General features: G+C 40.2%; 1 protein-coding gene across 4 annotated transcripts in view; it reads right to left on the reverse strand.

Moving 5' to 3' along the window:
* The window catches only part of LOC149849247 (uncharacterized), a 170,938-nt gene extending 153,520 nt beyond the window's left edge, over nt 1-17,418 (reverse strand). For all 4 annotated transcript variants that reach the window (XM_089999149.1, XM_089999131.1, XM_089999139.1 and 1 more), the window contains exon 1: nt 17,195-17,418. In XM_089999149.1, the coding sequence (XP_089855275.1) occupies nt 17,195-17,284 (90 nt within the window). In that variant the 5' untranslated portion in view covers nt 17,285-17,418. The remainder of the gene's footprint in view (nt 1-17,194) is intronic.
* Nucleotides 17,419-19,330: the final 1,912 nt, after the last annotated feature.

Below are 19,330 nucleotides of genomic sequence, written 5' to 3' on the forward strand. Positions count from 1 at the left end.
TTGCTTGATCGTCATCTGTGACAATGCTGATAATAAAAGTTGGTGAACATCTGTAGATGGCGCTTTCGTGTCCACAATAGTAGCTGACTTATTTTCAATTTTGTTTATTTTTCCTCTATTTTGTAGACTAAACCAACAATCAACTTTCACATGTCCTCTTTTGTTACATAAGAAACAAGTGGGCACTCTCCTCAAATTTTCTGTATTAAAAGCACCTAAAATATTAGGTGTAGGCAAGATACCACGTCCTCCCTACCCAAAACGTCTGCGGCCTCTGCCTCCTTGATGCCTTTCATTCTCTCGTCCAAAACCTACATAAGTGTCCATGGCCAAAACTGAATGAGAACGAACTGATTCATTTCCTTCTGCCCTTTGTTTCATAATCATCTCATGCTGGAGAAGTTTCGCTTGAAGATCGTCAAAGGTGGGCAAGTGAGGAAGGCATGACAAAGCTGTGGTAAACATGTCAAAATCAAGGCCCAATTCATTGAGGAGTTGTTGAACTTTATCTTTATCTGCAATAGCACTTTCAATAACCACCAATTGGTCAGTAATACTCTTCAAGCAGCCTATGTATTCCATGACTGTCATAGAGCCTTTCTTCAAACTTTGAAACTCATTTTTTAGGTATATAACGCAGGCTTCTGATATCTAAGAGTATGTCTGAGACAGCTTACTCCACAAATCCGCCGCATTGCAATCATCTGAAAGAGTAACCAACACTTCTTGAGAGAGTGTTGACGTAATATAAGCAACCAAAGACTGATCCCGCTTCCTCAAGCAGAATACTCTGGATTCTTAATAGAAATGGCAATTGTGTCACCCTTCTCATCCTTGGTTTCCTGCAAAATAAGCCATGGTGGTATAGGAACTAAACCATCCAGATGTTCATCGAGATCCTGACTTCGTATAAAAGGAAGTATTTGCCTCTTCCAGGTCAAAAAATTAGAATGAGTAAGTTTTTCTGTAACGGGTTGACTCAAGAAATTTGCAGAGGGACCGAATGACGAGGAGTAATCCATATCAATGAGACAACGAATAAGCAAAGAAGAATGAAAAAAAACAAACAGATTTGAGATCACTTAATCAATCAGTAGAACTTCAATAAGGCATGTACCTGTGCTACCAATATCGTGAAAGGAAATTCCTTTTTTTTCAGATTCAGAATCGAGATTGTAAACTGTTATAACCTGCCTATAGGTGTTGCACAGAGAACACTAAAACAACAATAAAAAAAAAACTTCTGCAATCAAAGAGATTGTTTGCAATCAAAGAGGAGACTGCAATCGATTTGTTTGCAATTAGAGAGGAGAACACTTAGAAGTGATAGCTGCAATCAGAGAGGTGTTTTATTAGAAGTGATGGTTGCCGTCGTTGATGTCGAGGAAAGAAAGATAGACGTTAATGGTGAAATGGCTGCAGCAGTCGTTAATTATGAAGAAGATAGACAGACAATGATGATAATAAGTACTATGAAGGAGAAGGATGAACGAGAATCAGAAAAAGAACGAGTAGCAGAAGTTAAAAAAGGGGAAAGATAAAGAATAAAAGAAGAGATGTATCAAAACTTGTTTCTTCATATCTCACTGAACACGCCTCTGATAGGATTCCGCAACCACAGCTCTGATACCATATGAGATTTCGTGTGTGTGGTTCAGCTTTCACAGGAAACAAGAAAAGAGAGAGAGAGGGAGATGCACAATGGTTGGGCAGCGCACGATAGCTCGACCTCCAAGCCCTAAGCCTTATAAAAAGAGCAGATACACAATGAGACAATGTTTCAGAAGTATTACAAGAATACCATTAATGAAACAGTATTGTGCATGTGTTTTATTTAACGTGCAGATCGCGTATGGATCTGAATCCAGATCCATACGCATACTATATTTTAACAAGGCTGACCCAGAGGCAACAGAGAGGAGATGGACCAGGCGTTATACATCCTACATGTCCCCGAGGACAGGAAGACGCCATTTGGCACGTATCGTGTAAAGGACGATGCCAAAAAGTGGTGGGACACCCTGCGAAGGGTGAAGTTCGGCGACATGGACGAGATTCCCTGAAAGGTGTTCAGAGAGGAGTTTCTGGACGCATATTTTCCCTCTTACGCCGAGGAGCAGATGCAGCAGAAGTTCCTCGACTTGACTCAGGGGACCATGAGTCTGGTGGACTACACCACTGAATTCTGGAGTCTCGAAAGGTATTGCCCGAACCTCTTCAAGAATGAGAAGGCGAGGGCGATGAAGTATGTACACGGGTTGAAAGACGGACTACGGACTTGTGTGCTGATGAGTCGGCCTACTACCTTGGCCAGTGCGATAGAGTCGGCCACAGTCCTGACAGAGGACTGAAAAAGGTCCACGACCATATTTCAGAAGGGAGGTGAAAACGGAGGTGGTTTTTCGAACGGGACGAGAAAGAACCCACCTGCAGGCGGGAAGGTGTATGGCGGCAAGAAGCAGTGGACCCGTGATGGGCGACAGCAGGGCGCGCAGTAGGGTCGACCCTAGCAACAGAGGCAACAGGGAAAGGCCCCACCAGTGTGTCGCAAGTGCGGCAAGAGCCATCCACTAGGCTTTTGCCTGATGTTCAAGGGGGTCTGCTATCAGTCTCAGCAATCAGAGCACATCGCTCCATTCTGTCTGAACAAGCCAACGGCTCAGAGAGGACAGCAACAACAACAACAGAGGCCTCAGCAGCAACAAGGTCAGTGCAGGACCAATGGACGAGTCTACGCGGCTACAGCAGCTACTTAGGGCGATCCGACTGACCTGATTAAAGGTATCTTCTTAGTCGTTGATCACTTTTCTCGCGTGATGTTTGATTCGGGTGTGACCCATATCTTTATTTCTACTTTCTTTGTGAAATTGCTCGAGTTGGCTCGTTCTAGCCTTGAAAAGGCTCTTGATGTGATGTCACCTATGGGTGCATCCTCTTCGTGCGAAAAGTATTTTCTAACAGTTTGCATTGTGATCGAGGGGCATGAGTTGTCAATCGACTTTGTCATACTAGATATGATGTCATTCTAGGTATGGACTGGTTGTCCAAACATAATGCTACAATCTAGTGTCGGGGGCAAGAAAGTTATCTTAGAGCGTCCTGATTTGTCTGCCTTGACATTTCATTCGACAAGACCGGCAAGCGAGGTGAAGATTGTTTCTGCATTAAAGATCTCCAAGTACCACAAACAGGGTTGTATGGTGTTCTTGGCCAGTGTGTCTGCTCAGGACAGTCAAGCGACACCCTTGAATCAGCTAGACATTGTTCGTGAGTTCCCGGATGTCTTTCCCGAGGATTTGTCGGGTTTGTCACTGCATCGAGAGATTGAGTTCTCGATCGAATTAGTACCTGGTACGGCACCAGTTTCTCGAGCTTTGTATCACATGGCACCTGTTGAGCTCGTGGAGCTAAAGAAGCAATTGAAGAAGCTTCTTAACAAAGGTTTTATCAGGTCGAGTGTATCCGCTTGGGGTGCGCCAGTACTCTTAGTCAAGAAGAAGGATGGTTTTATGTGACTGTATCGACTACCATATGCTAAACCAAGTGACGGTGAAGAACAAGTACCCATTGCCTAGGATCGATGATTTGTTCGATCAGTTGAGGAAGGCAAAGGTATTCTCGAAGATCGACCTTCATTCTGGTTACCATCAATTGAGAATCAAGACGGAAGATATTCCAAAAACAGCAAGTAGGTCCAAATATGGGCATTATGAGTTTCTAGTGATGTCCTTTGGAGTCACCAATGCCCCTGCAGCGTTTATGGACCTCATGAATCGGGTTTTCAGTTTATGGTTGGATTTGTTTGTCATCGTGTTCATCGATGACATTCTTATCTACTCGGAGAGTGTAGAAGAGCACCGAGGGCATCTACAGATCGCATTACAAACACTGAGAAAACATCAACCCTATGCTAAGTTCTCAAAGTGCGAGTTCTGGATTGATAGGGTGATGTTTCTCGGTCACGTGATATCCGAGAGAGGCGTGAAGGTTGATCCAACAAAGGTAGAGGCCGTTTTGTCATGGGAGCAGCCGAAGACTGTGACTGACATCAGGAGTTTCTTGAGATTGGCAGGCTACTACCGTTGATTCATTCAAGACTTCGCGTATAGCAGCCCCTATGACTCGATTGTTGAAGAAAGGAGTAAAGTTTGAGTGGTCACCTCGATGTGAGGACAGTTTTCAAGAGCTGAGGAAAAGGTTGACCACGACACCCGTTTTGACGTTGCCTTTTGGGACGGATGGTTTTGTTGTGTACATTGATGCGTCGGGGACCGGACTGGGCTATGTCGTTATGCAGCACGGAAAGGTTGTAGTGTATGCTTCTCGACAACTGAAGGTGCATGAGAAAAATTACCCCACGCATGACCTGGAGTTGGCGGCAGTGATCTTCGTGTTGAAGATCTAGCGCAATTACCTTTATGGGGAACAGTTTAAGGTTATGTCCGATCACAAGAGCCTCAAGTATATATTCACACAGCGTGATTTAAATTTGAGGCAACGTAGGTGGTTAGAGTTCTTAAAGGACTACGATTTCTCCATCGCTTATCATCCTGGTAAGGCGGATGCGCTTAGTAGAAAGGCGAATGGGATGCAGGCGCGACCAGAGATCATAGATCGGATCAAGGAACTTCAGTCAGCCGATCTAGATTTTGAGAAGTTATGCAAGAGTGCCCAAAAGCCAGAGGCACAATTTCGCCGAGAGGAGGACTGAACCATCATGTTCAAAGACAGATGGTGGGTTCCGAAGGCGTTGTGGGAGGAGCTGATGAGTGAAGCTCACAGGTATAGATATTTCGTTCACCCTGGTTCCACCAAGATGTTTATAAATCTTTAGAGGACCTATTGGTGGAATGGGATGAAGCGGGACATTGCGGAGTTTGTGTCCCGGTGTCTCACCTGTCAGCAATTGAAGATCGAGCACAAGAGACCTGGTGAACTTCTGCAGCCACTCAAGATTTCAGAGTGAAAGTGGGTCGATATCTCAATGGATTTCATCGTAGGGTTGCCTAAGACCTGACGACAGCGAGATGCCATTTGGGTGATAATGGATCGTTTAACGAAGAGTGCCCATTTCCTACTGATTAGAATCAGTCAGAGTTTAGAGAGCTTGGTCTATCTCTATGTGGATGAGATTGTTAGACTTCACGGGGTGACGCGTTCGATAGTGTCAGATCGAGATCCGTGTTTCATGTCTCGATATGGCGCCAGCTTGAGAAGGCTTTAGGCACTACATTGAAGTTTAGTACTGCTTTTCATCCACAGACGAACGAACAGTCGAAGCGTACGATCCAGATGCTCGAGGATATGTTGAGAGCATGTGCACTGGATTGGGCAGCAGATTGGGACAAGCAAGTGAAGCTTGCAGAGTTTTCGTACAACAGTTTTCATGACAGTATTGGCATGACCCCGTATGAAGCTCTATATGGCCGACCATGTAGATCTCCTGGGTGCTAGGATGAGGTTGGAGTGAGAGCAGTGGAGTCTCCAGAGATCATCTGGCATTATGCGAACGAGGTGCGTTTGATCCGGCAGAGGTTGATTGCAGCGAAGAGCAGGCAGAAGAGCTATGTCGATCAGCAGCGCAGAGAGCTCAGTTTTGAAATAGGTGATCATATGTTTGTTCGGATCTCGCCTATGAAGAGTGTCTTCAGGTTTGGGAAAAAGGGAAAGCTAAGTCCTCGGTATGTTGGGCCCTTTGAGGTTCTTGGTCGAGTAGGGGAGACCGCATATCGAGTAGCACTTCCTCCTCAGTTTTTGCAGATCCACGATATATTCTATGTCTCAATGTTAAGAAAGTATGTACCTTACCCTTCGCATGTGATTCACTATGAGGTGATCGAGGTACAGCCTGACTGAAACACGGTGGAAAGGCCAGTGGAGATTGTTGATCGCCAAGAAAAGACATTTTGTAATAGGACTATTTTGTTCGTGAAAGTGCGTTGGCAGCATCACGGGCTGAATGAGTGCACTTGAGAACCTGAGGCGGATATGCGTCAACACTACCCACACATGTTTGGTACGTTTTAATTTCGAGAACGAAATTCTTTTAAGGGGGTAGGGATGTAATATCGCATATTTCGGTACTCAGTCATTTTATAATTTTGATGAAAATTTGGCCAAGTCCGGGAGAAAGATCGTTTGAGGCTCGATTTTTAGACTGAAGTCTTTGAGTCCGGGCTTGACCCAGTTCCCATCGATAAGGTTGAGGCAAGTCAAACGAAACGTGAGAAAGAATTTTAATTTCAACATTTAAATTCAAGCGAAATTCTGGTTATTTTCAGGCAAAATTCGAAATTTGTTATTCGTGTAATATATCGTTGGATGCGACTCAAAATTTTGAGCACAAAGATTTTTACTTTTCTCAATTCGGGTTCTGGTTGGCCTGAAAATCGCAATTTTTTTTTTAAATTGAGTTGTTTGTCGAAATGGATCCGGAGTTGGATCAGATTGGATCCAAGGCCTAGGATCCGAATTTTTATGGATTTGGGTTCTATTTAGGTCCTACTTAAATCTTGATTTGATCCAGGTCTTGATCCATTTTTGTTTTGGGTATGGGTTTGGATCTTAGATAAAGCCTTAATTTGGGTTTTATTATAGTTAAGAAGCCTTTAGGGTTAATTTGGTTATTTTTTGGAGTTTTTAGATGTTTTAATTAATTAATATTTAATAATTAATTAATTAATATTAATTCTAAATTTTTATTTTAGGGCTGGGTGTGACACCTTAAAAAAGCCCTTATACTTACTTAAAGAGAGTTTTAAAAGTTTTAAAAAGTTAGAAAAACTACCAAACGTGGAAAAGTTAACATTTGGTAGTATTTCGAAAAATTAAGAAACTAAGAGAGGGAGAGTTCCACCTTTTAGGAAGTCTCTCTTAGAGAAAGCTGGGGGTGTCACCCCCTCTCCCATTCTTTACATAGAAAAAAAAAAGAAGGGAAAAGAGAAAGAGAAAGAGGAAAAAGAGGAGAGAGAGAGAGAAAGGGGAGGAGGGGAAGAAGGTCTTCTCCAGCCATCCAAGCCTTCTCCACCATTGTTTTCATATTTTCTTCAATCTTTTGCAAGGTACGGGTCTCTTCTTTTGACATAAGTGAGAAATCGAACACCGATTCGATTCTCATGCTATACCATGATCTAAATCCATGGTTAAGAAGTGAATCTATGTGTTCATTCAAGTATGCATGAATGAGGATCCATAGATCCTCTTTTATATAGGTATTTTCGGTCCCTTTCATATAAAAAAAATCTGTGTATGGGTTTTCTAAACAAAAAACAAAATTTTATTTCATGTTAAGTGAGCTTTTTAAGACTTGTTTTATAGTGAATTTGATTCCTACGTGATTTCATATATGCATATGATATTAGATGCATGTCCAAGTGTTATGAATAGAAAAAAAATTGTGTAAGCATGCATGATATTGTTTTAAATTTGTAAACGCATGCATAAATGAATGTTGTCCATACTTATGAACATGTTTAGGGCAGCTCTACAGGGACAGAAAAACAAATATATATATATATATATATATTTATTTATTTATTTATTTATTTATTTATTTCATATACTGTTTTGGGGTTACTGCTAGGCTAGCTGACCTGCAGTCGGCTGAGCCCATGGAGCAGTCAGCCCCAACCGACTGGGTCGGCTGGGCTTAGTGGCTTACCCAGCCGACTGGGTGGTTTGGTTGCAGGCCAAACCCAGCCGACTGGGTCGGTTGGGTCACGGTTAGAAAAAAAAAGTTCTTTTGGTTGGTGGTTGTTCAGCCTGACCGCACACAGGCCCGGACTAGGGCTTGTGCATGGGCTGTCAGGCCCAGCCAACAGAGTCAGCTGGGCTGGCTAGCCAACCCGGCTTGGCAGAAGTCTGCCTGGCCCAGTCTGGCCCTTGGCAGGACTGGGACAGGTTTGGTTGGGTCGATCAGACCCGAGTCAGCTGGGCTTGCTGGTAACCCCAGCCGACTTGGTCGGCTGGGTGTGTATCCCTGACAGTTGGCTGGGTGCAGGCTAAATTATAGACCCAGCCGACTGTCAGTCGGCTGGGCATGAACCAGAATTTGAGTATATATATATATATATATAGTGTGTGTGTGTGTGTGCTGCCCTTTGCAGATTCTAGACTTCTGCCTAAGGTTCCAACTATGTGCTTGCTAAAAGGAAATTTTCATATGCTTATGATTAACAAGTTTTGTGTGAGCAATATTCAAGGCAAGATTAACTACATGGCTACGAATCGGAAATTTTTGAGCATGTTGCATGTATATAGTTGCACAAGTAGTCACACGTGTAAAGGGAGTCATGAATGAAAGCTGGAATGCGATATAATTATTTGAATTAAAACATGCATTTGCCATGAATCCATGCATTGAAGTAAGTCATATAATTGACATGAATGTGAATCAAATGAAAGCAATAGATGAAAATATGCAATTAACATGTTTATGCACAGTGAATATGAAAGCATGCCATTGAATTAAGTATGTCCATTACATGAAAACTTGCACATATTACTATCATGTGAATTAAATATAAACATCCTTTAATTATTCTTGGTTCACGAGCATGGTTGAAATTTTTTTATATGAATGTGCATCCGGAAGATATGTGATTTATTTCATATATAGCATGTTGTTATGGTTTTTGCTTACGGTGCATCGATGATCGTAATGAATCATCGTAGGCTTGGTAAGCCCTGAGCTTTGGGTTGCTTTTTCTTTAGTCATCTCAAATGCATCGCAAAAATCATATTTATTTTTATTGCATTATGTTCACATTGTTCTATGCTCTTCCGCGGACGGTGGTCTCGTAATGGTTCTCGCAAGGGTAGATGCAAGTTTTTGCCCTTGCTTTTGCATGTTAATTTGCAAAACTCAATAATTAGTTTTTAATAAAAAGATAATGACCAGTGTAATATATGATCTGAGATCTCCCATCGAAAGCAGTGTTTTAAAACTCGTCGAGTCAACTCGTTGACTCGACTCGGCTCGGCTCGGCCCTCCAGCGAGTCAACCCGGCAAGGCAAACTCGGTTTGCCAAAACTCAGGCTTGACTCGGCCTGACTCGGGCGAGTTTTGGGATGTTTGAAATTTGATTTTTGAGTTTCAAATTACAGTTTCGAAATATATAAGTACATATATTTTAACAAGGGTTACCCCCAGATTTTGTATAAAAAAGAAAATAAAAATTATTTAAAGATAAAAAATCATTTAAATCCATAGAATAAAATCGCCTATAGGAACTAGGAAGTCACATTTAGGTTTCATCATTCATTTGTTATGTGAACAAGCATTGTACAGATTCAAATATTAATAGTCTTTTTATAGTTGTGCCATTAATATATTTCTGACATAGGTTTCATACATGAGAAAATTGCTTATTTATGTTGATATTGGGCATTCTGTAAACTTTCAATATGCACATATATCCCTATTTTACATTTATGGATTTGTTAAAGAGGGAATTGAAACTTTTAAAACAGGCTAGCATATATGATTGGCCATTTTAGGAACTGTAGGTAGTAGCAGACTAAACTCATGGTGACCACATCCTCTAATTCAAGTCATGAATTAGTCAAAGTGCTTGTATAGATATCAAATTCAAGCAAACCTCTATAGCTCTTTGCAGTTTTTATATTCTTACAGACATTTGGAGACTATATGTTTACTTAAAAACATGGTTTGAAACAAATTATATATTGTTTTTATTTTAAAATCAAAAGTTCATAAAACCCGGTCCGAGTCACCGAGTTGACCCGCCGAGTCACGAGTCAATAAAGAACGAGTCGAGTTTCGAGTCACGGGTTTTAAAACCTTGATCGAAAGAATGGGCATCTTAGAGATTCGGTTTTGGGGGACCACGAGGATACAAAAAACTCTGTGTGCTTTACTTATTACCCTTGAACTCGATATTAAGGTTCTTTCTTCTGGCCACGGTTTTAGGGAGAGTCTGTCACTTTACTTGGAGGTGGTGTGTTCGACAGAGCTGTTGTTTTGGTATACCAAGAAAATTGCACTTGTGGACGTGGAGGGTCCCTGGTATCCCAACATTAGATGTGGTCTAATGTTCCGAAGGTGATTCGGTCGAGGGCTATGTTTGAAACCCAGTAATAAAATACAACTTGTGTGCTAAGCTACCTTGGGAACCTAACTTGATCTCAAAAAATTATGCATGTTTGGTGCGGTAATTAAAAAGAGAAACTTAAATTGTATCATTTAATAGGGCATGTATATGGAAAGGAAAACTTTAATAAAATACAATAAAGTGTTCATGCATTGCATATAAATCATGCATAATCCTGCTATGCATTAGAACATGCATATTTTACCTGCTCTCTTAATTGTTCCATGTTGGTGGATGCTTAATGTTTAATTTCTAATGCATGTTAAATGTCTTGCTTACTTAAATTGTGATTCCTGTTATTGATTAATGTTCTTTCATGCTTAATAAATGTTCCATGTTGCATGAATGCTTAATTGAATTATGTAAATGTCAAAATTGTATTTTGTCTAAACTATTGCATGAAATCTTATCTGTCTTCTTTAGCTCACTTGTTTCATTAGAAGTACATGTGATCAGGATTTCGGTTCTGACACCCTACTTCTATAGTTTTTCACAGCTGCAGGTGACCAGTGAATTGACTGGCTTATAGGGAAGTTACGAGTGTCACGCACTTGCTAGACAGATCACAGATGGACACCGTGACTCTTCTTTTATTTTATTTTTGTTTCATTTAGTTGTTATTGCACTCTGAGTTTTTCATTTATGCAATTTTCTCGGGACTTATCACTTATTATTTCAATAAAGGTTTGGTTTGGTAAGGATGATAATTGTAAGCTCTATTGTGATTGGTTGTTTTATCCAATTGGGAGTAGAACTATAAAGGCCTCAGGTTTCTGGAAAGATTTCTGCAATGATTTAAAAAAAAAACATGCATTTTCAAGGGGTATGAGTTGGGGTCGTTACAACTTGGTCCTCGTTACTTCCCCTCACTCATTGGCTATTGTCCAGCACCACTTGACCAACAATGTGTTGTTAAAGTGCCTTAGGTCCTTAATCCCCAATCCACTCTGCAAAAGAAGTAATGTGACTACCTCCCAACTCAATGGCAACATCACCTTATATTTCTTGCCCCCCAAAAACAACCCTTGGAGCACCTTGTTAATCTTCTTAAGAACCGATTTGGGCATGGAGAAGATCCCCATGAAGTGTTGAGCAACAGTGGCAAGGACATGCTTCACCAAAATGTATCTACTAGCTTTTAATAATACCTTTGCTTTTCATGATTCCACCTGGTGTCTAGAAACTAGCTTTTATTACCCCTCTATGCAATGAAATTCCCAAGTATTTCATAGGTAACTCCTTCCGCTCACACTGAAAAACCCTCTGAGTTGTAGCCTCCAAACTCTCACTCTCATCATTGAAAAGTATGAAGCTACTCTTTCCCGAGCACACTCTCAAACCCGAAAGTTCAAAAAAGGTCTTTAGAATAAGTTTGAAATCATGCATGTTTCTGCAAAAAGAATGTGTGAAAAGAACTCCATCCCTAGTAAGCTCACAGCTCTGATCATCTCACAGTTGATGGCTTGCCTCATAAGGTAGCTAAGCACGTCCATAGCTATGATGAAGAGGAAGGGGGAAATTGGGTCCCCTTGGGTTAGCCCTTTTCGTGGCTTAAAGAAAGGCCCATGCTGACCAATGATGCAAACTGACACCAAAGAGGATCCCAAAATTGCCTTTATCCACCTTACCCATCTATCCCCACCCACCCCCCACCCACCCTTTTTTGCAACACTTTGATAAGAAAGTCTCAACTTAAGGAGTCAAATGCCTTTCAAAGGTCCAACTTGAGCAAAAAGGATTTCTTTTCTGAATTGTGCATAAAGTGAACCGCTTCATGTGCTAGAAGACACCCTTCATGAATTCTTCTCTTTAGAACAAAAGCACATTGTGACGATCCCACTACTTTGTGGACTACCTACTTGAGGCGCACGGCCAACACCCATGTGATCACCATAATCAGTGTACCCAACCTGAAAATTGGCCTGAATTGGTCAATGTCATTTGCCCCATGCTCCTTAGGGACAGGACCTATGTCACATGGGTGCGGGTGCGGGTGCGGGTGTGGGGGTGCGGCACTTTCTAAAAAATTGGGTGCGGGGGTGCGGCAAAAAAATTTATATATATATATATATATATATATATATATATATATATATATATATATATATATATATATATATATATATATATATATATATATATATGTAAAGGAGGGGTCGAGCTCCCTCCCTGCGCCCTCTTTGTGAAGAGGAGGGGTCGAGCTAATGAGTTGTGGAGCCTGATTCAAAGTTTTTGCCCTTGCAGAAAGGAGGGTCCGGGTGCTCCCCCGGGCGCGGGTGGACACAAAAAAAAATTAATAAAAAAGTTGGACACAAATGATCCTGGGTGCGGTCAACGCACCCAGGGTCGGGTTTGCCACACCCGCACTTGCGTCGAGTCGCGTCGACGCGGGTGCGGCACCCTGCTAGCCGAATCTCTGTGACATAGGATAGGACCAAGGTAGATTTCACCCACCTTCATGGTATTCTTGTGCTGGTATGAAACTCATTAAAGACTGCTTCAAAATCAACCTTGCATGTTGGCCAACCCGCCCTAAAGAATTCAATAGAGAACCCATCTACTCCTGGGGTCATATTGTTAGGAAGCTCCCATACTGCCTGTTTTATTTTGTCCAACCCACTCTATATTCATCATGCTCTTTTCCATTTATTGTTTGGGATCTAGGTCGAAGGTCTCTATCAATCCCGTACTTTGATTTGAGAAGGCTTACCTGTAATCCTTCTTTTATACATGGTCTCACTAGCATGTACCCATCAAGGCCCGATAAGTAAGCCTCAGTTTTTTTATGCCTAGTCCACCTCTCTCCTATGGGAGGGAGACATGCTTCCAGGCAACAAGCCTTTATGTTGGCTCATGAATTTTTGTTAATCTCTTCATTGTCGGCTTAGGCACCTTGAAAATGGACATTAGGAACGACGGGAGGCAAGAAAGCATGTGTGAATAGGGTTACCTTACCTGCTAGAGATAGATAAGCTGATGTCAATGATTGAACTTACTAAACCTTATTGTTCACTCCCTCCAAAGAAACTCTTGTAGGAGAGCTCCAAAAAGATGTATACATTAATATTTAATGGGAAGTTCCTCCTTTTTGCATCCAAATATGCATTGTGCCATACTTTATAGTCCCTATTATGGTAAATAAGGCCAAGCTGCATTTTCTTCATTGATCACCAATCCTAAAAAGGCCTAGAATGCCTTAAGCACCAACCAAGTTCTACTCATTTATCAAATGAACAAGTACCAAAAATGATTGCCATCCACAGGCTGCTGGTGAGTGGGTGCAAGGATCCCTGAAAACTGGATTCCATTTAGAAATCTCAAGACCACCTTCTTCATTAGACAGGCCAATCCTTTTGCAACAATATTGAAAAGCAACAGAGATAGTGGACACCCCAACCTTATGCCCCTTCTAATCTGGAAATACCCCCTTTATTCCCATTAACTTTCACTGAGGTCTAGGCCGAGGTGATTAATTGCTTTATCCATGCAATGCAAGATATCCAAAGGCCATTAACCTCATGTTTAATTGAAAGTTCCACTTTACATTGTCAAATTCCTCACTAACATTGACCTTTAATAGGAAGGTAGATTGCTCACTCGAACAAATGGACTGTGTTGTCTCATGCACAATAATTGCACACTCCTAAATTTTTCAACCCCGAATGATTGTAGACTGCATAAGAGAGATAACCCTTAGGCGGCTGGCAAGTACCTTAGTCAAAATCTTATAACCAAAGCCAGATAGGTGTAAACCATTAATGTCTTACACCCTCGTCTCTTTAAGAATCAAAATGACATCTGACCCATTGATATCCTTTAGCAGTATTTTGTTGGTGTGGAATTCTCCAAGGAAATTTACAATGTCTTCCTTACATATCAGTTAAAACTTCTTAAAGAAGTTCAAAAGGAGGACATCTGGTCCAAGGGTTTTTACCCTTTGCAAGTGACCATATGGCTCCTTTGCTTCATCCTCTGAGAATAGTGTTTTTAGAGAGTTGTTGGGGAGAGAAAAGTGAGTAGGAAAGATCGACAGCATTCTCCCTCAATTCTATGACTCCCAAGAACCTTATGACAAGCAACTCACCAATCTTCAGAAAAGAAATAAGCAGAAGAGCAGCAAATCTAACCAACGAGTGCAGGCTCCTTGCTTGAATTTTATCTCCTCTCTTACCCTATATTCATGTATTTGGGCCAACAAAATCCTTATCTTCTTGTCAAGCTCTACATAATCTATTAGATTCTCTTCACGAGGCTCCTATAATTGCTTTTGAATCTCCCTTAACTAGCCATCCCATTCTGAGATTTTTTAAAATCATGCATGTCCTGCCTACTTTAACCAACTAATAATGTGTCCATGTAGTGATTTTAGTTTATAGACTCGTTTAAAACTGATTTATTTCCCTTCCGCTGGATTCCCCAGCAGATCTCAACCTTTTATCTGGAAGTCTAGCACTCGAAGCCACCAGCTATTGAATCTAAATCATCTTTTCCTCCAGTGTTCCCAACCCCACACCAATGCAAATGATCTGTGATCCAAATTCAATGGTGGGTACATCCATGCATTGGGGTCCTAGAGATTCACTATGAACTTACGTTAAATCAGGACCTTGACAAGCTTCCATAGGCACGGACTCACTCTATTGTTGGACCGTCTGTACAAATTTCCACCCATGGAGACATCATAGATTTCCCATAACTGCAAGAAGCCCTAGAACATCCTCATTGTTCTCAACATAACCAAACATCTTGTTATCGAGATTTTCTAAACAACGCAAAATCACATAATAAATCAAAAAAATTGTTTGGCTTGGGAAAATATTGGTATATTTAAATTTCAACAATATATAAGAAAATACATGGACATATAAGAACACTAAAATATAAAATTATATAAAATATATAAATATTGCATTGATCACGCAATAATATCATGATAAAGATGTCATTTACAAAATAGGTGTTATTTTGAAAAAAAAATTTATTTTTTCAAGATTATACAATTTTTGGAAATTTTAGAATAACTCAAGATTTTCAAGAAATGACCGATATTTGTGACTATGGTTCTTAGTGACTTAATCAGTATTGTCTTCTTCCCTCGATAGTGAGCTGAAGTTACCCACAAGACACCATGGAAGTGAATTGCGTTCACCACCTAACTGGAGCTCTGCCCAAAAATGCTTCTTTTTATAGTTGGTTATTGGCCCATAGACAATGGTGAAAAGGAAAGTACCCTCTTCAAAGCAGTTTTTAACATAATTCAAACCTTCTTCCCAAGAACAACCAATACAGAAATAGTGGCCATATCATCCAGGAGTGAAGATCTAATGGTAGTTCCTTTTGATGCACAAGACAGCCACCAGAGTCCTAAATGTTGCCTTGTTAGACACCACAAAGCATAGAGAGTTGCCCTAGGAGTTGATGATGTTAAAGAGCATCTTGGTGGTTAATAGGAGGTTGGCAAATTTCCTAATGTCCAAGCACATTTAGATTAAATGGCTCTTCATCCAAAAATAAATTTCTTTATGTTTATTTTATTTTAGTATAATATTATTTCTATTTGCTTTGAACCTCACCGAGGACATGGCATTGGATAGAAATGATTGGAGGAGAAGGATTCATGTGGAAGACCCAGAATGATTTTCTTTTTTGGTTCATATCGCCGACCCCAATTGTTTTGGGATGAAGGCGTAGTTGTTGTTGTTGTTGTTGTTGTTGTATAATATTATTTCTATTTGTTATTTATAAACAGAACTGCATGCAAACTCCAGGTTTATGTTAAAAGAATGAAAAAAAATGATAGCATGCTTTATCTCAATCAAAAAAATCTTGAAAACCAAATGGAGGTTGGAATGATAAAAATGACAGATGTTCACAAGGGACAAAATCTTATAGCCGATATACATGCAAGAGTAGGACGACCTTATGACAAGCTATTCCTCATTGATTTACACATCATTTATAGTGCAGAATCTTGCAAAATGAACAAATACCACATCTTGACTTCCTTAGGATTTTTGGTGATTTTGTCAATCGTATTCACTATGGAACTTTTTCAACCAGGATTTTTGCATTCACTTATTAACCACATGCTAAACATGTATGGCGTAGAAAACCAACAGCAATATGAACTTCTATGCATTGATTTTCTATGCTAAACTATGAAATTCATGATTCCATACGATCTTCCATGCATTGATTTCATCTTATCTCCAGAAATTCTTCATACACCCAAAATGTTTCTAACTCTTTCCAGAATATCACTGTTTGGCATGATTAAATCGGAACTCATACCTTGCAGGCATGGAAACCTGGTAGGAGGAAAGGCATTAGTGCATGTTGGTCAAAGCTGGCAGAGAGGAAGCCGGCCAGCTTTTGCGAAGCTGGAGAGAGTTAGAAGAACCATTTTGAGTTATGGAAGAAATCAATTGCCATTGAAAAACAAAGTGGCAACCATCCATAACCTTAATCCCCATTTGCGCAATTATTATTTTCAGGTAATGCATAATCGTGTCACAAACAACAGTCCGAAACATTTGGGCTCTTGCCCAAATTATACCAATGCATGCGTACCAAAACTTTACTGCATGAAAGTAGTGTTTCATCAGGGAGCCCATGCAGCATCACGGCATCCACACTCTGCTTCGCAAATGCTAATCGACAAAATACACGAGATTCAAAGCTCGCAAAATCATTTCAATGCACAATGCGGCTCTAAAGAGAAGATACCACCATTGAAAGATACAGAAACCCCATCATACTCGGTATCGACGAAGTGATACCGAATGCTAAAACCAAACGCAAGAATGCGCAAGTTCCTAGTCGGCGCAGCAGCAAACAGAGCCGCAATCGCAGCCAGCTACATTGTCCAAACAAGACGATCATTATAATAGAAAGGCCTATTAAAACCGGAATTCTAGTCCTTATAGACTAAGCAAACACATGAAATGAAGAGCGCGAACGCTATCAACGAACAAAGAGAGATACCAAATCAAGAAAAGCTCAAAGCGGGAACCCATGGTCAGCGAAAACAAGGAGCTCGTAAATAAATGGGAAAGGAAAAGGGGTTGTCAGAGAATCATCACCTGGTTTAGAGATTCCGGCGCCGGAAATTGGAGAATCGGAAAGGCAGGTGGCCGGGGGGAACCGCATTTGGCCTGCCATGAGCCCTCCATCTCCCTTCAGAACATACGGTAATGATGACGATCGATCGACCGGTTCTCTCTCTCTCAATTCCTAGGGTTTTAGAGGATTGACAGGTTCGATTAAGAGGGCAGCACACCAGTGCAAGGAAGAGCAGCTGCGAGAGAGAGAGAGGACATCGGCCCTCGTTTTTCTGGTGCGAGCGTGTCGGGCAGCGCCTGCCGCTTTGCGCACACGCCTCGGCCAATATAGAATCTCGTTGGCCAAATGAGGGCCGTTGGATCTGAGTGTACGATCTCTATGGGAAGGGCTCGATGTGCCGATTAGACTATCCTATATCAAACCCTTCTGTTCAGCTTACGCGTCAATCTCTGTGCTGTTGATCGCACGGATTTTTGTAAAACCCCAGTCGTGGGATCTGTTTTTTTTTTCTTTGACGGAGCCCTGATAATGATTAGGGTAGCACGTGCCTCCCGTGCAGCGGGGATGGATGACGGAATACGGTAATTCATGTTGCTTCCCTTTTCCTTCAAATACGTAGGATGCAAAAGAGCTCGGCTCCATTCAAAATGCAGCTCGGTTCGAACTAGAAGCTGAGTTTGAACGGCGTTGTTCAGACTTGACTTAACTAAAAGTAATTCAAGAAGGGCTTAACTAGAAATAGCCCAGCATTTAGATGATTTATCTAGATTTTAAGTTTTCTTTTAAAAAATGTTTTGTGATTTGTGTAAGGCTTTACGAGCCTTCATTTTACCCAAACCAAACTTAGAACCAACCCAACTCAATTAAGTGAACGAACCCAAAATTTTGTTAGACTTTGTGGATTCGCTGTTATCGTCGCAAAATTTTTTCCTTTTTTTACGAAAGAGAGAGAAATGATTATGTGAGTCAAACTCGACCAAAGTTTGAAAATTACTCTCCTTCGTTTTTTTAATTGTAGAAAAATTCCGTAGAATGAGACTCGTCTGTCGGTACGAGGTTCAACCGTTTATGACGCCTTTACTCTGGGTAAGTGAACCAAGGATCAAAAGTGTGCTTAGATAGGCTCAAATATCTAAATCATGTTTTATTTCCTAAATGCACAAAGAATCAGGCATGTGCTATGAAATTCTTGAAAAATACACATTTTGAAAAAATGATGTTTGTTTCTGATGTTTTAGAGAATACATGAAAAAGGAATTCATTGAAAATCATGGATCACATTGAAGATTACTTTTTGAATGAAAAATTGATTCTCAGGACAGCTGAAACTTTGATAAAATCATTTTTTTAAATAATTTGATCATTCTTTTTGAGAAAATCAATTTTTTATTGAAATAAATCAATAAAAGTACATATAATCCTTTGAAATGATTTCATGATGTGACTTAATTAATATGAATGGATTAATGTAACTTCAAATGAGATTTTCAAAGTAAGTTTGAGAAAATTATCTAAGAAATGTAGTGATTTTGAAGTTAGCCTAAGAGTTTACGCTGAATGTGGCTTATACGAAGATGACAAATCTTGGTCTCATTCGTATTCTGACTATGGCCATAAATACGAATTTCACCGGGTTTGTCAACTCCCTAAAAGCTTGTGCACGTGTCATTCTTGTCAACCATAGTGGATTTAAAAAATGTAAGAATTGTCATTATTTTAGATATTGAAAATTATGAAAGCAAACTATATACAATGCATCCTATTATATGCAGAAATGTAAGTCTTATTCCAATACTATATATGATAGTTCATCAAATAAGAAAAAGAAAATAAATAAATAGATAAAGTCTTTCACTTAAATATCCCTACAAAACTAGAAAATGGCTTAGCAGAGATATGTAGTTTTTTCTGAATTTATCCAACAATATCGAGAAATTATCAAATTTTATCCAGATATAAACCGAATTCATACCTCCTTGATATAAATACAAGAAGTAAATGATGCTAATGTATGAAAAATACGAAAATAAGGTTTACAAATTCGAAATTGAGATAAAAATAACCAAAATGCCCCTAATAACAAAACTATGGTCTTGAAATCGGGGTTTTTAGAAAAGAATTTTGCAAAAATGATAAGTTTAAAAGTCAAATATATG

Source organism: Nuphar pumila, chromosome 1 (assembly GCF_984573655.1).
Source record: "Nuphar pumila chromosome 1, dmNupPumi1.hap1.1, whole genome shotgun sequence".
Lineage (NCBI taxonomy): Eukaryota > Viridiplantae > Streptophyta > Magnoliopsida > Nymphaeales > Nymphaeaceae > Nuphar > Nuphar pumila.